This window comes from Rhopilema esculentum, chromosome 20 (genome assembly GCF_057945365.1).
Source record: "Rhopilema esculentum isolate cy_ngs chromosome 20, ASM5794536v1, whole genome shotgun sequence".
In the NCBI taxonomy this organism is placed as follows: domain Eukaryota; kingdom Metazoa; phylum Cnidaria; class Scyphozoa; order Rhizostomeae; family Rhizostomatidae; genus Rhopilema; species Rhopilema esculentum.
In genome coordinates, this window is record NC_142834.1 from 759,536 (window position 1) to 777,988 (window position 18,453).

The window sequence follows — 18,453 nt, forward strand, 5'->3', positions numbered from 1 at the left end:
GTCCTCTACTGTTGCAGCACAATTTTTGACTGTTGAAGCAAACGTTGTTACCCCATCCATGTCGATAACACCAACTACTCCTTCCTCAATAATAGGAATAATTTCTCTATCATATATTCTAAAATTCTTTGCTTCTTCTGTCTGATCTCTCTTCTCTACGATTCGATCTAACTGTTGGCTCTTATGTTTCCTCATCGATTAACTTTGGAGTGAAAGCCTTAATTTTTTTCTTTTTTCATCTCTACAGTTATTTGTGGGTAGCAACTGCAAACTCTTCTCCGTCAAACAAGCAGCGTAAAGTTTTCTTTTCAAGAAGGTCAGAGTTTCATGAGTCTCTTCTATCCTGCACAAGGAAAGTAAGCCTCCTTATTTCATCTAGAGTCTCGCGACAAAGTGGCCCATAACATTTTTCGTGTGATTTCAGAGATTGTTGGCTGGAAGATGAATCATTACCTAATTCATAAGGAAGAGCGTCTTGGTCATTTTGGGAATCAGGCTGCTCAGGGTCTTCGAAATTTTGCAAGAATTTCACGGGACCTGTGTTGCTGAATTTCTTCGTCAAATGTCATGAATGGCGAATTGCGATATACAGGCGATAATGCTTCGCATGACCAATTTGGAAATACTACAAAAAATGCTTGCAGAGGTATACAGAATGTCTCCAATCATAACAAGTACAATTTGGCATCGCTGTATCTTTTTCGAAACTTAATTGGTACTCTTCCGGTAGTGCGTTTCTTGAAATGCTTGTGACTGCAAACTTGCTCATGCTTTGCATTGAAATATAGGATGCTGGAATGTCACTTGCATGTTGATCGTTTTTTTCAAGTAACTGTTTATGAAGCTGCTTGGTCAATTCATCAAATATTTTGGAGTGTTGTCAGAATAGCATCGATATGATGAATCCATCTTTATATCAGCATTGCAATACCTGCATTGAGATTAAAATCATCCAATTTGCATTTGAAAAAATTCTTAGAATAGATTGAAATTGAGTAAATATCGTTTGCAATTAATAAAAAATCCACAGGCCAGCATGACCTTCAAGCACAGATGACATTTGCAACCACATCAGACCATTTAAAAGTGCTTTCCAATTTGCTTGAAGTCGTGCAATGCTCCTCAAATTTAACACTTTTGTCTCAGAATTCATAAGCCGCATTTGAAATGCAATCTATAACTGTCAGTAATGTGTTCAATGTCCCTTTAGATATACAACGCTATATAACATATGAAGTTTCTTATATCACAAAATATTGAACATAACCTTATTCAATAGCAATGAAGCTTTGAATTTCATTAGCTGAATACTTACTTCTCAAATTTATCTGCGAAGAATCGTTCAGTGAGTACTGTAAGCATTACAGTGAGCAAAGTTTTAAAGTGCCTCTGCAGGTACTGGTACTTCAGTGACTCATTTTGACGTTCTGTGCCATTGTTTGTGTTAAAATTAACGAGAAGCCTGTTTTGGCGATAAGCCTGAATCCATCTCTGAAATGGAAAAACAGGTTAAACAATAGATAAAACGTATGATCTAAATTAAGATAATAATTGATTTAATACTTGTGGCACCATTGAGTGTATTACATCAATAGGTGTTTAATTTGCATTAATATAACATCCATGAAAATTGTGTGGGGTCCTGAAAATCAAATGCATTAATTTTTTTAAAGATCAAAGAACCTTGTGACTTGTTTATTGATATTTTTCTTATTTTTCATATTGATTACCTTTTTAATTTTAAACCAATAACTTTCTAGGCAAGCCACTAATTTCCTGTATTCTGGGCTTTTCCAGATTTTTGACTTTTTTATGTCATATTCTGCTTGTTCAGCTTCTTTCTCTGTGTATGATCGAGCAATCGGCCTTAACAACTAAATTCCTCCGTCAGTATAGAATAAACAAGAGTGGAAAGACAAGTCAGTTTGATAATCTATCTGATTGCATCAATAGACTCTGGGACAAGAGTGATCCAATGGTCATGAAAGTTCGAGAGCGATTTCAATGCAGCCATTGTAAACTAAAGGGTCACACCATTTGTCTTGCACTGAAGGCAAAAATTTACCTTAGAAAAATTCTTTAATCTTGATTATACCTACAACTTGAGCGATTTATATCTACATTTTGCATTTTATCGTGTAGGTTTATCCCTACAACCTACAAAAGGCAAAAAATCCCTACTGTAGGTAGAAATCCCTACGATTGGCAACCCTGGAACTAGAAACCTAAAGAATAAGTGGGTAACCTGGACGAAAATACTAAATTTTGGAATCTTTATGAACCCTTTATGGTTAGTTGTGAATGGCCTTAAAGTGATAAAATGACAATGATTTTTATTTAAGGGCTTTCCAAATGCTCAAATTACCATTTCCCACTACTTTTGTCAGCTATTTGTCAGAAAATTTTGGTCAGATATGCCCAAAACCCAAATGTCCCCTTGACCTCCTATTTCAGCCCAATGTGCATCTGCAGCACCTCTTTGCTTACCTTCACACAACCGTTTCTTATTTTCCTTAACCATCGATCCCAAGCTTGTTCCTGGTGGATACCACAAATAAATGTGACCCAAACAAAAAAATTAATAACCTTTAAAAAAATTAATTTAGAAGAATTAGCTTTTTGAAGAATTTTTTTATAAACTGAAAATAATGCTTTTTTGCACGCCAAAAATATCATGACAAAGCGTGATAAGAAATTCACAAAAAGGAAATATAATTTTCTGCTTGACACCAAAAAAGAACTGTCACCTAACATGCATGATTTTATATCTAAAACACTGTATCTCCAACATTTCAAAATAAAGTACTTTTAAAAAATAGCTAAGACTTTTAGATTATTTATTGTACATGGAAAAACCTGCTCAGTTGCTTTTATCTCTTCATTTGGATAATCGGTCATGAAATAATGTGGCATGAAGTGGGGATTCCATTCTCGTATTATACACATTGCCTCAGCAATGTTTTCTGTCGAACCCTCCTTTGCAGACAAATGCAACAGCAACCTGATAATCAACGTTCATCTTGACCACCAAGAAAAACAGTGGAAGCGTGCATTGTGTCATGCGGTATGTAGCATCTAATAAAGCCAATTCATTTCCATATCTTCGGAGAAGCCTATGTTGCCATTCTGTTTGATATACAAACAAGAGAGAGTTGCCTCTGCTGTTGTTATCCACAACCTTAACATCAGACCAGTCAACATTGTTGTCGTCTTCATCGTTTGCTTCATCTCTATCCTCAAGTGGCACATCCACTGCTTCAGCCTTTGATTTTTGACGAAAGAATATTTTCACGGAAGAGTCCTTCTTTTTCCATCGCTTTACTTTTTTTCCCAAATATTCTTGATCGACCTTTTTTACTGTTTAGCATTTGACAAGGCAGTATATAAATGAATGATAACTTTTTTAGCATGAAATTTTGCCCTATCCGATTTTGTGTGGATTTTGTAGGCAAGCTGTTTAAAAGCAATAATGTTTCTAATTTTGATCTTAGTTGAATTTCTGCAAAACATTATAAAAATCTAAAAGAAACATTAAAGAAATGCCTGGATATAGGAACAAGATGACCAGGTGAGAAGCAGCCCCATCCTCTCTTGCAAAGTGTAAATTTTTCGATCAGATGCTGTTCTTGACAGAGAAGACAGCCAACCAAGTTACAGAGAGCATTGTTGCTGCAGCTTATTCAGGGAGTGGGGGTCAATTTTATAGCCAGCTTTGTGTGCTCTACACCAGCAAGAAAGAAAAGAAAGCTAGAGCAAGCAGATGCATTGCTATCCAATTCATTAAGTTAATGTGAAAAGCTGATAAAGAATACCCTTGAACAAGAAGAAGATGAAGTCTCCCTTTACTGCTGTAGTCTTGACCCAAATCTGCATTTAAAGCGATTAATGATAAGTCCTAGCCAACATACTTGCCTCTAGACGAGAGAAAAAATTCCCCAAAGAGTTCAAGTAGAGCTAAAACACTTATTACACCAAAAGAAACCGGAACCTCCCAGGATAACTCAACAAGACTTCTTTCCCAGAAAACATAAGAAACTGTAGTATATACAGTAAATTTGTATCATTGTTGAAAGACTTTTTAAAGAATAAAATTGCAACGTTTTTAATAAATTAAATAGACCGTTTATAATTGTACAATGCATTAAATTAGTTTAGGAAATTGTTTTTTCCCTTTATTTTAATGTATTTAATAGACACTTTCTTACCATCTTTTCAGGACAATATTTCTTAAACTAAGGACAATATTTCATTTTGGAGTAAAGTCTGATGTGAATTTGTCTGACACACTTTCCTGGTGTCGGCTGAATGGGCTGCTTGCGCGAAGGATGTTGTGCGAGAACTGTCACATAGAATGTACCGAGGGTGCCGTCAATAGATCACTAGATAGAGTGACAAAGCGGTGCCCAGAATGTCAGAGAAGATTTAAAGTGCAGAAGGGCAGTTTTTTCGAAGGCTCGAAGCTCCAGTTATGGCAAATAATAGCTCTTACATATTTCTGGAGCCTAGAATGTGGATGAACGTGTGGCCTGTCGAAAAAGCAGGTCCTAAAAGAACTAGACATTAAAAGTGAGCACACAGTGGTGGACTGAAACCAATTCTGCCGCGATGTCTGTGTGGAGCACTTCCTAAAACAACCCTCAGCAAATTGGAAGACCTGGCCGAATCGTCGCGATCAACGAGAGCCTGTTCTCCAGAAGAAAGTACAATCGCGGCAGAATTCTTCCACAAAATCTTCACACAAGAATTCTTTACACAGATCAATTCAGATAACTTTGAGTGGTAGTATCACAATACTTGCTACAAGAATTTGTGTGATGAAGAGAAAATAAGGAGAGCCGAAGCCAAGAAGGAAAACTTGATAAACACAAGTAGTAGCAGCAAGGAAACTGATGATTAAAATTCTTTGACAACCAACCACGACAATGAAAAACCAACTTGATACTGCCACCCTACCATACCGCAAGTTAAAATGGCTGCAGGCGAAGAAAAGCACCATAGAAATGGCAGTAAAGCCAAAGCAAAGAAAGTCGATTGTCCTCCCAGAGCATAAAAGGTTTCGGCAGGATACAGTCAATGATTAAGATTTTTACCTCGCAATAAACTTCGTTAAAAAATACCGAAAAAAATTTTTAAGACTTGTGTTGAGCCACATGTTGCAAACCTAAACTACAGTTGATCGAGTAAACGGTACTTATCCTGATGTAAGCATTAAGACCCGTGAAGAGACAAATTGACAGGAGCAGGGACAACCCAGACGAAGATATTGAATGCCAGCCACAATATTCCGTGCCAGTTTAAAAAGTTTCTCTCTCTGGTAAAGAACAAGGATTCTCTCATTGAATTTACTTTCAGATAAGGAACACAAATGTGTTCATATTAACGCTGGGTCATAAGTCATCGATTGATTTCAATTTGTACTTGGACCCTGGTGCAGTAAACTAAAGGAGGGTGATTGACATAAACAAAATACAGGAGAGTGTGGTGTCAGCCGTATTTTCAGGTCTTATTGGATTCCATGCATTCACAGGTATTTTGTTGTTGTTAATAAAGTGCCATGAATTTCTAGAAAGCGAAAATGCAATTGCAATTTTACAGTGATGTGAAAAAACTCAAGATCTTCTCTCTTAAGTACTTTAATTGTTTAAATCATATTAATAATTCTTTAAGTTATCTCAGGCAGCAGCATTGAACAGAAGCTTTAGTTTTTCCTTCAGCAAAAGTTTGACCGGCAGTCTATGCTTTCCCATCATAAGGTTGTTCAGGATTATTTTGATAGAGAAAATTTAAAAAGTTTCTTTTATTATTGTTCGTTTTTTGCAGGTTGTCGTACCAAAAATTCTTTCCATGGATAAGGAAAAGTAAAACCACTAAAAGTTTTGGAAGATGATGATGAATTGATTACCTCATGAGGTACATTGGCAACATTGGATGTACCTCCTGTACAGTGATGATTGGCTAAGCCAAATAGAAAAGTTTGTTTGTAGAATGTACAGCTTCAATGATGTATGCAAGGTAAATGAGGCTCAACTGAATTCCTTCAAACTTGGCATTTATGATGAACTGATGATGCTTTGCAACCTCGATTCTCTGAAGAAACATCTGCGTCAGTCAGTGTATTAGTGGGCAATTTGGAAAAGAGCTTCAACACACCTATTATGGATGCACCAGACCTTCCCAATCACGGATGGACTGTTGAAAATGGTATCGTCTCGAGATTGTGGATGGATCTGCCTCCAGCACTTGATGCCATTTTAGAAAATGTTAAATGTGTTTTTATCCTTGTTCTGTTGGTGTTTTGTGTGAAGGCAGGTGACAAGCTGATTGCAGAGTTGGGACCAACCTGCAGCTTTCTCAAAGTACAACCTCTGCAATGTCTTCCAATCATCCCTGTCAATGCCAATCATTCGTGCAGCTTTGTTCAGCAGTCATGGCAGGTGATGCTCTTCCTCAGTCAAGGAAATCACCTTTGAAGCATTTACAGCTATTGGAAATGCGGCTTTTGCTACTGTGGATGTCCTGCCACCTGATGTAGAAGCCTCCTCTGATGTAGCTGGTATTGTACCATCAGCTACAGGCGATGATGCTGCAGGTTTTTCTTTTGATTCAGCTGATTCCTTGAGGTGAGTCATCTTGGAAGTAAGTTTTGCAGTAAGCCATTTTGTGAATTATCTAATGGCCAGCCATCGCTTTGACAATTGGATCAGACATCAACTGCTTTGCTCGTCAGCCTCAGCTTCACTTTCACTTCCATCTTCTTCGCTTGAAGACAAGTTGCTTATACGTCTTTTCTGGACAAACCCACTTAGCTCCAGGAGAAATTCTTTTCCAAGAGGTTTGAATTTAAGAAACTTTATACCATACCTAGGGAGAAATTTTTGTAAGACTTTTTGTAACTAACACTTTTTTAAATTCTGGAGATAATGGAGAAGGCTGCCATCCATCCAAGGGCTTTGCAAAATGAAATAACAAACAGGGAATAAAATTATAGTCAAGTTCAAATTATATGGTAATCAGCTTAGGTAGGATGAAATTCAAGGCTTGAAAACAAGTTTTTCTTCCTGCCAGCAAAATAAAAAATTCAAATATTCTTGCAAATCTTTGACAAAAATTCTAACCAGTCACAGAAGCTGATTTTTTAAGTTGTTAGATTTGTTCAAACTTTTCTCCTAACAACTTCTCACACTAAGCAAAAACAAATTGTTGGTCCTCTATTGTTTATCAAAGCTGTTTTGACAGCAATCATTTTGTTCACTCTATATTATATAATTGAGGAGAATGTCTTCGAACCTAATACACATAATTTGTACAATAGACAATACACTGATAATATCAAATGATTGTATTTTGAAAGCAAATCTCTATTTTTTGTTAGTAGCGCAGAACGAAAAATATACAGCATGTATGTTTATGACAAGAAAACAGTGTTACATAGAATGAGGTTAACATAAATTTAATGTTCATATTAACATCAAGCAATGGAGAATTCATGCTAACAATTTCTTTTTTTTCTTGACATTTTCCAGCCCTGATGAAGCTGCACTCACCGGTACGTGGCTTTCTGAAGACGTACATTACTCCTTCCAAGTGCCTGTTTGATGTTGATAGAAAACAACCTGTTGTATGCCAGCCTCGTGACTGTAAAGCCCGTTTCCTCAGTGACATCTTGGAAACAGAGGGACGTCTTACTTGGCAAATCTCTGAAGCATCGCATTTATTACTTTGCTAGTGCATGTGACATTTGTCTCTGTAAAACCCCCATGTAAAACAGTGAGTTAACACCGATAACACTGAAATCAGTGAGTTGGACACTTAAATCTGACCAAGATGTTGCCCCCCATATCATATTATTGTCAAAAATGTCCACCTGTGTGCATTGGAGACATTGATCATATTCCAGAATGCCAGTTATCAAAGGCTTCATCTGGTCTGTCGGCAAGCCTGATTTGAGGAAGATCTCCTCACTTCATCAGCAGACTACTCGTCAGCAGTGTCTTCTGTTGCATCAAGAAGGCAAGAGTAATCTTGCTCCCAACATCAGATGCATGCATTTAACTACTCACATTTTTTAAATGTGTGTGCTTTTGGGTGCACAGACATACTTTGTCCTGTTTGATAAAATAAATGTTTCTTAATCAATTTATGTTTTTCGCGTCTTGAAAAAGAAATTATGTGCAAAGTGATCATGATCTAGCTGCTTACCTTTACACTCACTTACTCCGTGGGGGCCAAACATTTCAACGCTAAGTAGCTGAAGTTCACTTAAATGTAGCTGAAGCTCTCGTAACTGAATACAAAATAGACAGGCTTATGCTTACTAGGATAAAAATTATTGTGCCAACTTGTTATTGTCTATTAGATATAAGATGTTATAAATTTGTTTCATGATTTATTGAAACATACCAGCGAAAGAAGACACTAGCAAAATAAAATATATATCACACATGAAATAATAACTTTTTGTAACTAATCAAGTGCTCCTTTATTAAACTTTAAACGAGAAACCAATTTCTTGGTGAATTTGGATAACTTGTAAGCTTTGAGCCAGTGAGAATGATATAAGAAATGTCCGTGCATCCATTGCTTACAATTTCGACTCACGTGAGGTTGCAGATCAATATGAAGATCTCAAAGATAGTGATCTATGCAAAGGTCAAAATAGATATCCTCAGAAAAATATGTAGAAGAGATCAAGATGATAAGGATTTTGACATCAAAGTCTCATTCGGCAGACTGCAACAATTTAGTCTCAGCACACAACAGACCTAAAACTAGTTCAAGAAGCAGTCTTATACGCAAGACAATATGCCAACATCTAGGTATATATCAATGTCAACTAGTTTTTAAAAGTAACAACATTTTTGATTAAACAAATTGCACTTTTTGTTTAGTTTGTGGCTGTTTTATACATTTTGATTACTAATTAAAACAATTTGAAAATTTCACTCTGCATAAATTCAGATTCATTGCTGCACATTTTCCATCACTGTACAAATTGGCCATCACTGCTTCTTATAATATTGCCTGTGTAGCACTATATTCAAACGACTAAAAACTGAACACAAAACACAATCTCAATGTATGAGCTTTCGCATGTTGCTGTCTTGAATATATTTTGTGATTTTTTAAGCTTGTGTTAATTGAAATTTTATGCTCCCTTTTCACTCCCAAGCCCCATATGTTTCAAGATATCGAAATAATTATAAATATATTAGTACCTCAATTGATAGAACAGTCTTAATCAATTGATAGAACTTAGGATAACATTTGTCAAACCAAATGTTATCCTAAGTTCATCTTTCTGCGAGCATGAAGTATTTCCGAATAAAACCAGAGAAAGGCACTTTCAGAAATTTAGCAAAATGATCTTATGAGATCTTTCTAAAAGTTCTTCAGTCATACTCGTGGGGTTATGTATTGGAACAAGATTACAAAAACAAATTCATCGAAAACCGTTGAATTGAATAATCTATTTAATTTCCACATTTTTTCGTGAACCTATTCAAAGGCTTATAAGTAAATAAATTATTGTTGTTATTGTCGTCAATTATTATCATCTGATTGTTCTTTACTCATTTGATCTTTAATCGTCTTTTAATCGATATAGCTAGTCAGTAAAAATGAAATAAATATATAAGCTGCATGTGGTATAATTATAATATAATGTGTGAATGAATTAAATAACCAAATGATATTTTACCACACGCTAGCCAACTGCAAATTTTTTTGTAGTGAAATTTGTCATTGTAGCTTGTGTTGAATTGAAAATGAAAAGTTCCTATAAAACCAGCGGATTGTAGTTATTGTTTCAAGTTTCTTGCTAATCAGCTTTTCATTTCTATTTTCTATCAAATATAACAAATCTTCTTGCACATTTTGAGAATCATACAAAATTGGGGGGCAATAGGATCCTAATGATCTCTGCTACAGCCTGTAGCTCAAGGTGTATCTGCTTGATAGTTTTTTTGTGAAGAGGCCTCAGGAAATGAAGGCAAGCGAGCACATGCACCAAGGCTTCTTCAGGTGCACAAGTTGGCATAAAACCTCTCATTTTTGGTTAAGGTGTACATAATCCTTCTTTCATTTTGTAATATTATGCTTTAAACTGTTGGAAAAATGTTCTATAGGTTATATGAATCCTGCATTGTTTACCAAGCACATCTTGAGCAGGGGAGGGGACACATTCCCATCTTTTTGATAAATGCTTTTGCTTAAGGTCTCCTCTGAAAACATTCATAAAACTGCCCTTTTTGTTGCATGGCTTACTTCTATTTGTGCCCCTGCAGGTTTTGACTTCCTTCTTCTTCCTGTCTACATGCCACTATCCTGACAACAGATGAAATCTATATTTGTTGCTTTTGATAGAGAAAAAGATCAAAGAAGCAATTAAAGTACTTGGCAAAAAGAGGGCGCCGTAGAGCATTTGTCAGGACGAAGCTTTCAAGCCTTGCTACAATGGTATGTATAACATTCATGAAAAAAGTCTCCCCCGGACTTCAAATCTAGATATCCCCTTGATAGACTATAGCCTCAGTAAATTTGAATTTTGGACATTTGATGATTTTAACAACTGGAAGTATGAAATGATACTGATAATTTGAAATGATTACATACATTTTGTAAAAGATTTTTCTTAGGCAGGGCACTGATGCCCATGCCTTGAAACTCAAAAATCCTTAAGAATTCCTTAACTTTTCTCGGTGTTCATTGACTAGAGCATAAAAAATTATAAGTTCATGAAGATGTCAGACGACAAGTAAAAATGAATGATTTGAAACAATTGATTATAGGTGTTGTTTTGCACTGCTTATACAAGTAAAGAATATTTAGTCTTAGAAAAAAATTAATCTACTATTTCAAAAAAAGTCTTGTTAGGTGCTTGATCTCACTAAAAGCTGAATTACTCTTTTGTTTGGTTTCACTTGCTAACATGCAGTTGTTGAGATAATACCAAACTTTTGTTGAGCCTCTAATCTGCCCTCGCAACTTTCTTTTGTTTTAAAATATAATTTTGCATGTGTTTTATTTGCATTTGCAGCCTTGTGCTTAAAGTTTCCTACATTTATGCCTATCCAAGTACTCACTTTGTTAAAAAGCACTCCTTAAAAAATTTGTTTATCTCAAAATACAACCAGAATACAAAACTAAACAAAAGTGTTTGAAAAATATTAATATTATGCTCCGGTACATTTCAAAACTGAACCCATTCCGTGGTTAAACAGATTCTGTAGTTCAGGAACCAAATGAAGCCACTACTTCGAGTTATTCATGATAATATTCCATATTTTCAGCAGTATGTTTATTCAAGATTAATTTGTGAGCAATGTTTTGGAGCCTAGGAACTAAATAGGACAAAAATATTAAACTTTTGCTTTCTGCTTTCACTTGGGTTTACAAATTATAGACATGTAGACTTACTGACAGCAAACAATTTCATAAACAATCTTTTGGTGTTAAAAAACTTAAAAATGGCTTTGAAAAATGCGAGCATGTTCAATCATGCTTAAGCATTTCTTCTGACATTCTTCAGAGTGTAAAACATCAAAATATACACCTAACAATTTTACGTTCTATCAGCTTCTGAAAACATTAAGCTGTTATATTATCCTCTTTTACAGTTAGATGAATGGTTTATAAGGACAAATATGCCTATTGTAGCACTTGCACTGGAGGAGGATTTAGATGGTAAACAAACAATTAGATTCATAGGTAAGAATTATCAATATCACCGAGAGTTTCATGATTTTCAAGCCTGGAAGTTTTTTAAAATTAAAAAGGCACCGTTATCAACATGCCTGTTCGAGTTTGAATCAAGAAATCCGGAGACAGCTCCAATTTTCACAGTATTGTTCTTATCAACAGTTTGTACATATGACACCTTATTTGATAAGAAGAATTCGCCTTATTTGAGCAAATTTGAATTTACATTGAGCAAACAGGATTTTTTTAGTGATAGCTATATACTGATGCCATTTTGCTGACTCCGCTTGCATGAATTTTTATACCTAAATTGTTATCAGCCAATCAATATCAATTTTCTGTATCATTTATTAGCTACTTCACGATGCACCCCAAATTTCTGCTCCATTCAAATAGATTTCAAAAAGCAGAGTGTAAGGTAGGCAGAAAAAACGGAGTACAGCAGCTAAAATCATTTAAAACAAAACAAGGCACTAGGAAGCGGTTTGTTTCAACAAGGGCTGAGCTCTTACTTATTTTGGGGTAGAGCTTAGAAATGTGAAGTAAAGAAAGCCACTGACACCTCAAACAGTCGGCTGTAGACTGGTTTCGCCCCACATCAGGGCTCATCAGTACAGCTAGACTGAATGAGGACCTAAAACGAATCTACGGCCAGCAATTAGGTGGCAATGCATGTGAGAGGAAGTGCAAAGAGGGAAAGAAGTTTGCATGAGTCTCAGAACTTGGAAAGTTGGTCCTTTATCAATCAGGACTCGAAAAAACTTTTAGGAAAAGAAATTAAGAATTTGCTTTGATGATTGATTAATGGATAATCAATGACTGATAAATTATCTAGGATTGGGGCAGTGTTTTAGGATAACACTATTTTTTTTATCAAAACAAAATAGATTTCAGAAACAAACAAACAAGTGAACTACAATGTACTCACCATCCCCATTATATTCGTAGTCCATTTTTCATTCGAGGGCCCCTTTTTATGGAAAACTTAGCATCAGATTGCGTAGTATTGTTTTCGTTTTCAACACTACTCCTTCTATGATCAACCTTGGTCTTTACTATGTTTTTTTGAATTCATTTTTATTCTTTCATTCTTATCAAGGATAAAGTGTAGTAGAGTTTGTATTTGAGATTCTTATTCTATATTTATCATTTGATGCATTTTCTCTATAGATATAGATGCAAACATGATACCATATTGATACAATAAAGGTGGGATAACCATCCTTCTCTATTGTATTCCTAATCTTACTTTAATTATGGGTTCCATCCTTTAATCAATGTGATTTGCACAACTGGGCGACTAATATTGTGCCTTGTGCCTATTACGTCTATTAGGGTGCTTGTATGTGGTGTTATTCTAGTAGAGTCTTTGATTTGCTGTTCAAGCCCATAACTGGCTAAAATATTCTTTATACATCTATGATCGTTTCTTTTTAGAAAGTCACAGTTTATATCTCCCGTTAAGATGGTTTCTTCCCCCTCGGCTACAGATGTACTTAACAACTCATCAGACAACAATTCTAAATCCTCATTTAGATAATTCGAAGAATGAGGGGGGTGATTAAGGACTCCAATGAGCAGGGATTTCGATTTGTGCATAGAAATTTCTATCAAACAACATTCAAATACAAAATATTATATTTGATATACAAATGCAGGAGCAGCAACAGCAATCGTTCATGCATGCACCAACCAGCATGGAATGCACCTTCACCCGATTAGCCTGTTGTATCAGCACTTGGAAATACAAGTGAGAGAAGTCAGAGTGTTGCTATAGAGCCAAATCAGAACATGTTTTTACTCAATAGAGATTACTTTTTAAAAAAATTATTTGCTCAATTATCAAATTTTCCTGATTATAAAATGTTAAAAAATCAATTATTAGAAGATGCTGTGTGAGTTTATTCGTCATCAACTCTTTGAATGTAAGCTAATTGACATGGTACAGGGCCAGTTTTGCTGTACAAGTATTGCTTCAAAGCATTCCTAATGGCTATTGCACTTGAAGTATGTTTTGCAAACCCATTCCTTCAGATGCAGCCAATCTTTGCCATTCTCCTGGTAGAATTTAGCCATTGCTATCTTTAGAGTTGACAAAACCATTCGGACAATAGACAGCATTTTCTGCTTGGCACAAATAATTATGCAGACAAACGGCAACAAAAAATACCGGCAAAAAATAGCGGACAACATTTTCAATTAAAATGTGAGACATTGCTAGATAGAAAAATGAAAGATGTTACAAAAGAGAATCTTGGTAGGCAATTACAGAGGAGAAAATAGTTTATTGCATCGTATATTGGAGAGGCTAATATTGTTGTCGGAGATGTTGTGAGATGGGTTTTGGTGTATGGGAAAGGTAGAGGAATTGATAAGGAGCAGAGACAACCAAATAAGAAGAGCCACTGTTAAAGAAAGTTCACCAACAAGCAGGATGACATTAATTCTACGTCATCTCCAATTACACCACCAGTAATTACATGAGATATGCGGTGCATGCCCGTAGAGGTCAGTTGCGAAACATGCATCTTTGTGTCAGTCGACCAGCTTTGAGGTCTTGGTTTTTATTTTGCTGGTCAAGAATTTCTGTGAATGAAATTAATGGAGGAAGAGGAAATTCAGAAGCAATACGGGTTTGCCTACTGAACTTCGTGCAAGAAGAAACTGAAAGGTCAACTTCAAGTCTTCCGAAGACAATATCAATGAATGAGTGGAAGGGACCACAATGTAGTCAACTACCGCAGAACGAACTGCAAAATATTAATGAATGAAAGGATGGCATGGCCACAATGGCAAATACGTTTGAGGAATTCATGAAATTAAACATTAGGGGCAACAAATTCCACGTCCATAGGCTGAAGTCAGGTAGCACCAGAAAGAAACGCTCATGGAATGACACAAATTCCAGCAGCAGCCTGCCTACTTTTCTCTGATGATAGAAGTAAATGCTTTCACAGCAAGAGACGTCGTAAAAATTTCCTTTGCATTTGTCACTAAAATGTGAAAAGGAGAACCAACAAGTGCCAAACAACAAGGATGCAGGGAAGGTTGCAAACAAACATGGAGGTGAGTTTCTTGATGATTTGAACGAGGAACATGATCAAAAACATGATGAAGTGGATGACCAACATCTTAGAAGTTGGCAAATATTATAGAAAAACGCTGGAAAGAATCAATCCAAGGTGAAAAATTGAAGACATTGCATTCTTCATCCAAGAGGTCATCCAACTGTTCCCAACTCATTTTGCAGAGTGAATAGGCCAGTTTGGATGAGAATCAGAAAAGACAGAGGTAATGACAGAAGAATAGCACACATACAAGAAATAGTTAGGTCGTGGAGCGTTCAATTCAAGGTGAATTCGGAAAAAAATAGTAGAAAAGCGAATTTTCCACCATCCAGTTCAGAATTTTTTCCTCTATAACAGACTGAAAATCGCCCAAAATCAACCGTTGGGAAAATTTTTTATTGAGGTTTATATGATATACGAGGCCACATTCGATAATCAAGTACTTGTAGCACAACTGAGGGCATCTGTTCAGAAAAGCAAGAAATCCATTTTAGTTCATCAAAACTGTCGTCAAGACTTTCTTAACCTCTTCATCATCATCATTAGCCTGTCACACCACTGCTGGCGGATGGCCTCCACATCTTTCTCCACTCATCACGGTTTTGGGCACTCTGGGTCCACGTGCTGCCTGCCTTCTGCTCGATCTCATCTCTCCATCTTTTCTTTGGTCTTCCCTTTCCTCTCTTCCTGTCCCTCCGAGTCCATTCTGTTGTAATTTCTTAACCTAAGAAAGGTATTTTGAAAAAGTTACGATGTTATCGCAACACGTTGTTCTAAAAGACTGCAATCAAGTTTTACTGAGTTCAGGTAGAAAAAATATTGCTTCCTTTGTGTTAATGCTGCAAATGACTATATAACAATGATGCGTCATTCCAGGTAAGGTTTTCTCTCGTAAAGGCCCCAAAATGCCTGAAATTAGATATTAAAATATTTGAAATTAATTCTGCTTTTTTGTATGTTTAAAGCATCGTTTTGACATTCTTGAACACAGGCTAGCAATTTTCATGAATTTGCCTTTTTTTGTACAATACTTTCCTTGCTTCCATAGCCACTCTTGTTTACCGTATTCTATCATATTTCTGGCCCCATTAGAGAGTGGGGCTAATCAAGAAAAAGATAAAAATCCACCACTAAAAAGTTAAGCTTTGAAATTTAAACAATGGTTGTTTTTAGAAAAATCCATCACACCTGTTATGGGCATAATCATTACAAGATTTCAGTTTCACCTGAGTCGAAATCCTAGTAGACTTGCATAAATACTGGTGTGGCATCTTGAATATTTAAAATGTCAATACCTTCAAATGTATTTTTATGTAATTCTGTCAGTAGTTGCAGAAGAATTTCCAAATTGAAACAGCATAGGTTTTATTCCATATATTTTAACTGATTACTATTGTAAAGATTTGCTGGTTACTATATGTTTTCAAAATATTTGGGGGGCGCTCATTGGAGAGTGGGTGCTGATAAGAGAAATTTTACTCAAAAGGGGGGCGTGCATTAGAGAGGGACACTGATTGGAAAAAATACGCTACTTAACATCGCCACCGAAATGGGCGTGGTCAATTTGTTGGTTGCGGTCCCTTAAACTGAGCACTGGTCAAAAAATTTCCTATATCGGCCCCTGGATATATATAAGGAACATATTATTAGTAATTTATTTTTAGGACATCCAAGACAACTTTCAATCTGAAGGCTTTCGTACCATAGGTATGGAATTTCTGCAGTCACTTCTGGATATCACTGCAATTTGCCAGAAATGTAAATATGGCAAGCTTCAAGTGAAGAAAGAAACAGAAAAGAAGATGGGACTAGCATCATTGATTGTTGTAGAGTGTCAGTAATGTTTGAAGAGGGTAGAGATGTACACCTCTCCCAACTGCAAAAATTCAAAGGGTTTGAAATAAACCGTAGAGCTGTACTTGGTGCAATGGAAATTGGGGGAGACATCTTTTTTAAAGCTTTGTGCTTATTTGAACATTCCCTTCCCAATGTTGCATGACACATACAGCTCAACTTTGAAAACCATACAAGGTTGTCTGAAAAATAAGGTAGCAGAAAACATGAGAGATGCTTCCAAAAAGGAGAAAGACCAGGAGACTGACCACACCGAGTGTGATGTGATGCTTGATGGTACCTGGCAAAAAAGGTTTTTCTTCCCTGCAAGGTGCGGTTACTGCCATCTTAGCAAAGACAGGAAAGTGTCTTGATTTTGAGACACTAAACAAAGTGTGTCATGGATGTTCAACCTGGAAGTCCAAGCCAGTTTGTCCAAAGAAAGAGAAATGGTTGGCCAAGATCAACTGTGCAACAAATTATCATGGCTCATCTCCAGCTATGGAGCCAGAGGGAGTGAAAAGAATCTTCCTCCGATCAGAAGAACTACACGAGTTGCAATATAATGGAAACATTGGAGATGGTGACTCCAAAGCATACAACAATGTATCCAGCCTAAAGCCATTTGGTGTAAAATTAATCAAAAAGCATGAATGTGTCGGACATGTGCAAAAACGCCTTGGAACTGCACTTCGTAAACTGAAAACAAAGTATGCTGGACAGAAATTGAGTGATGGTAAATCAAAAGGGGGCTATGGTAGGCTAACAGCTGATAGAATATTTGTCAACAAACGCGAGAGTATATTTGTCAACAAACGCCTTTACAGCTCTGCCTGCACAACATGAAGCACTTTATGTCGGACTGATAAAACATCAATTTTCATTATTTGTAAAGATATATAATATATAGTTTTGAAATTAAAAATTTATCAAATTTCAAACAAAGAATTTATTTTCACTAGGGAAAAATTTGTTCTTCTACCCCTTTTTGAAGACAGAAAGAAACTTTATGGCCACAACTTATCAGTTGAAATGGCACTGCATGCCGATGATCATCACTTATTTTTCTTAATCTTTCCTCCTTGTTAGCAGTTATTTTTTTCTAGATTTTTGCGAGCTGCTGCCTATAGAGCTTTTACAAGGCTGATTCATGGAAAGTTGGGGGAGAAGCGTGTGCCACTGCCTGTTTATAATGCATTTCGAGGAAAATTTAATTTAAGAAATGAGAGAGCAACAGGATATGCAGAACATGATGAAAACGTGTTATAGTAGACTGGACTATCGCTAGTAAGGGTGTCAAAGGAAGAGCTGGGCTGATTAGACTCTATTTATGGTAATTATAATAAATCTGATTACTCTAAATTTTTTGGACAGTCTTTGTGTAATAATTTGTGTTCTTTCATGGGTGTTTTACATACTGTGCATAAAGTGCATTTGCACTATATGCAAATTGAAACATATGATTTGAAACAAATGAAACATTTGAACTGTATGCAAAATTTTGAACTGTATTCAACTTTTTGCATAAAGTGTTTGCCAGCAGTTGGTCCCCATTGCACCTATTGTTACATACTGTTCAGGCAGTCACTTCCAACAATTCTTTCAATATATGTGATTGTTTGGGCATTGACATAGTTTTTAACATTGTGTATTATGAACCTTTTCAATTGTCCATTATGCTCCTGTTTTTCAATTGCCTCTTCCCTATCTTATTTGTCAAAACCTGCAGGAAGCGGGGGTGGTGTAGCCTCTTTTAGTTTGTTCAACCTTTACAGTCCTTCATTGTTGTGGCAAACAGCTCCTCCACATGATATAAAATATTAGTTGAACATTCCTAGTAAAACATCAACAGCCA

At 36.1% G+C, this 18,453-nt stretch overlaps 1 protein-coding gene and 1 pseudogene across 2 annotated transcripts in view; both read right to left on the reverse strand.

Moving 5' to 3' along the window:
- The window catches only part of LOC148957758 (uncharacterized), a 14,958-nt pseudogene extending 8,329 nt beyond the window's left edge, over positions 1 to 6,629 (reverse strand). Inside the window, exons 1-8 of the transcript XR_016145155.1 lie at positions 6,465 to 6,629; positions 2,838 to 3,361; positions 2,465 to 2,558; positions 2,162 to 2,225; positions 1,731 to 1,874; positions 1,316 to 1,491; positions 522 to 931; positions 21 to 84 (exon numbers count right to left, since the gene is read on the reverse strand). The product of XR_016145155.1 is annotated as an uncharacterized LOC148957758 (transcript). The remainder of the gene's footprint in view (positions 1 to 20; positions 85 to 521; positions 932 to 1,315; positions 1,492 to 1,730; positions 1,875 to 2,161; positions 2,226 to 2,464; positions 2,559 to 2,837; positions 3,362 to 6,464) is intronic.
- LOC148957759 (uncharacterized) lies at positions 5,987 to 17,372 on the reverse strand. The gene is made up of 2 exons (XM_089114553.1): positions 7,545 to 17,372; positions 5,987 to 6,861 (listed from the first exon to the last, which is right to left on the reverse strand). Exons 1-2 carry the CDS (start codon positions 7,709 to 7,711, stop codon positions 6,708 to 6,710), a joined length of 321 nt encoding a protein of 106 aa, XP_088970679.1. The 5' UTR covers positions 7,712 to 17,372; the 3' UTR covers positions 5,987 to 6,707.
- Positions 17,373 to 18,453: the final 1,081 nt, after the last annotated feature.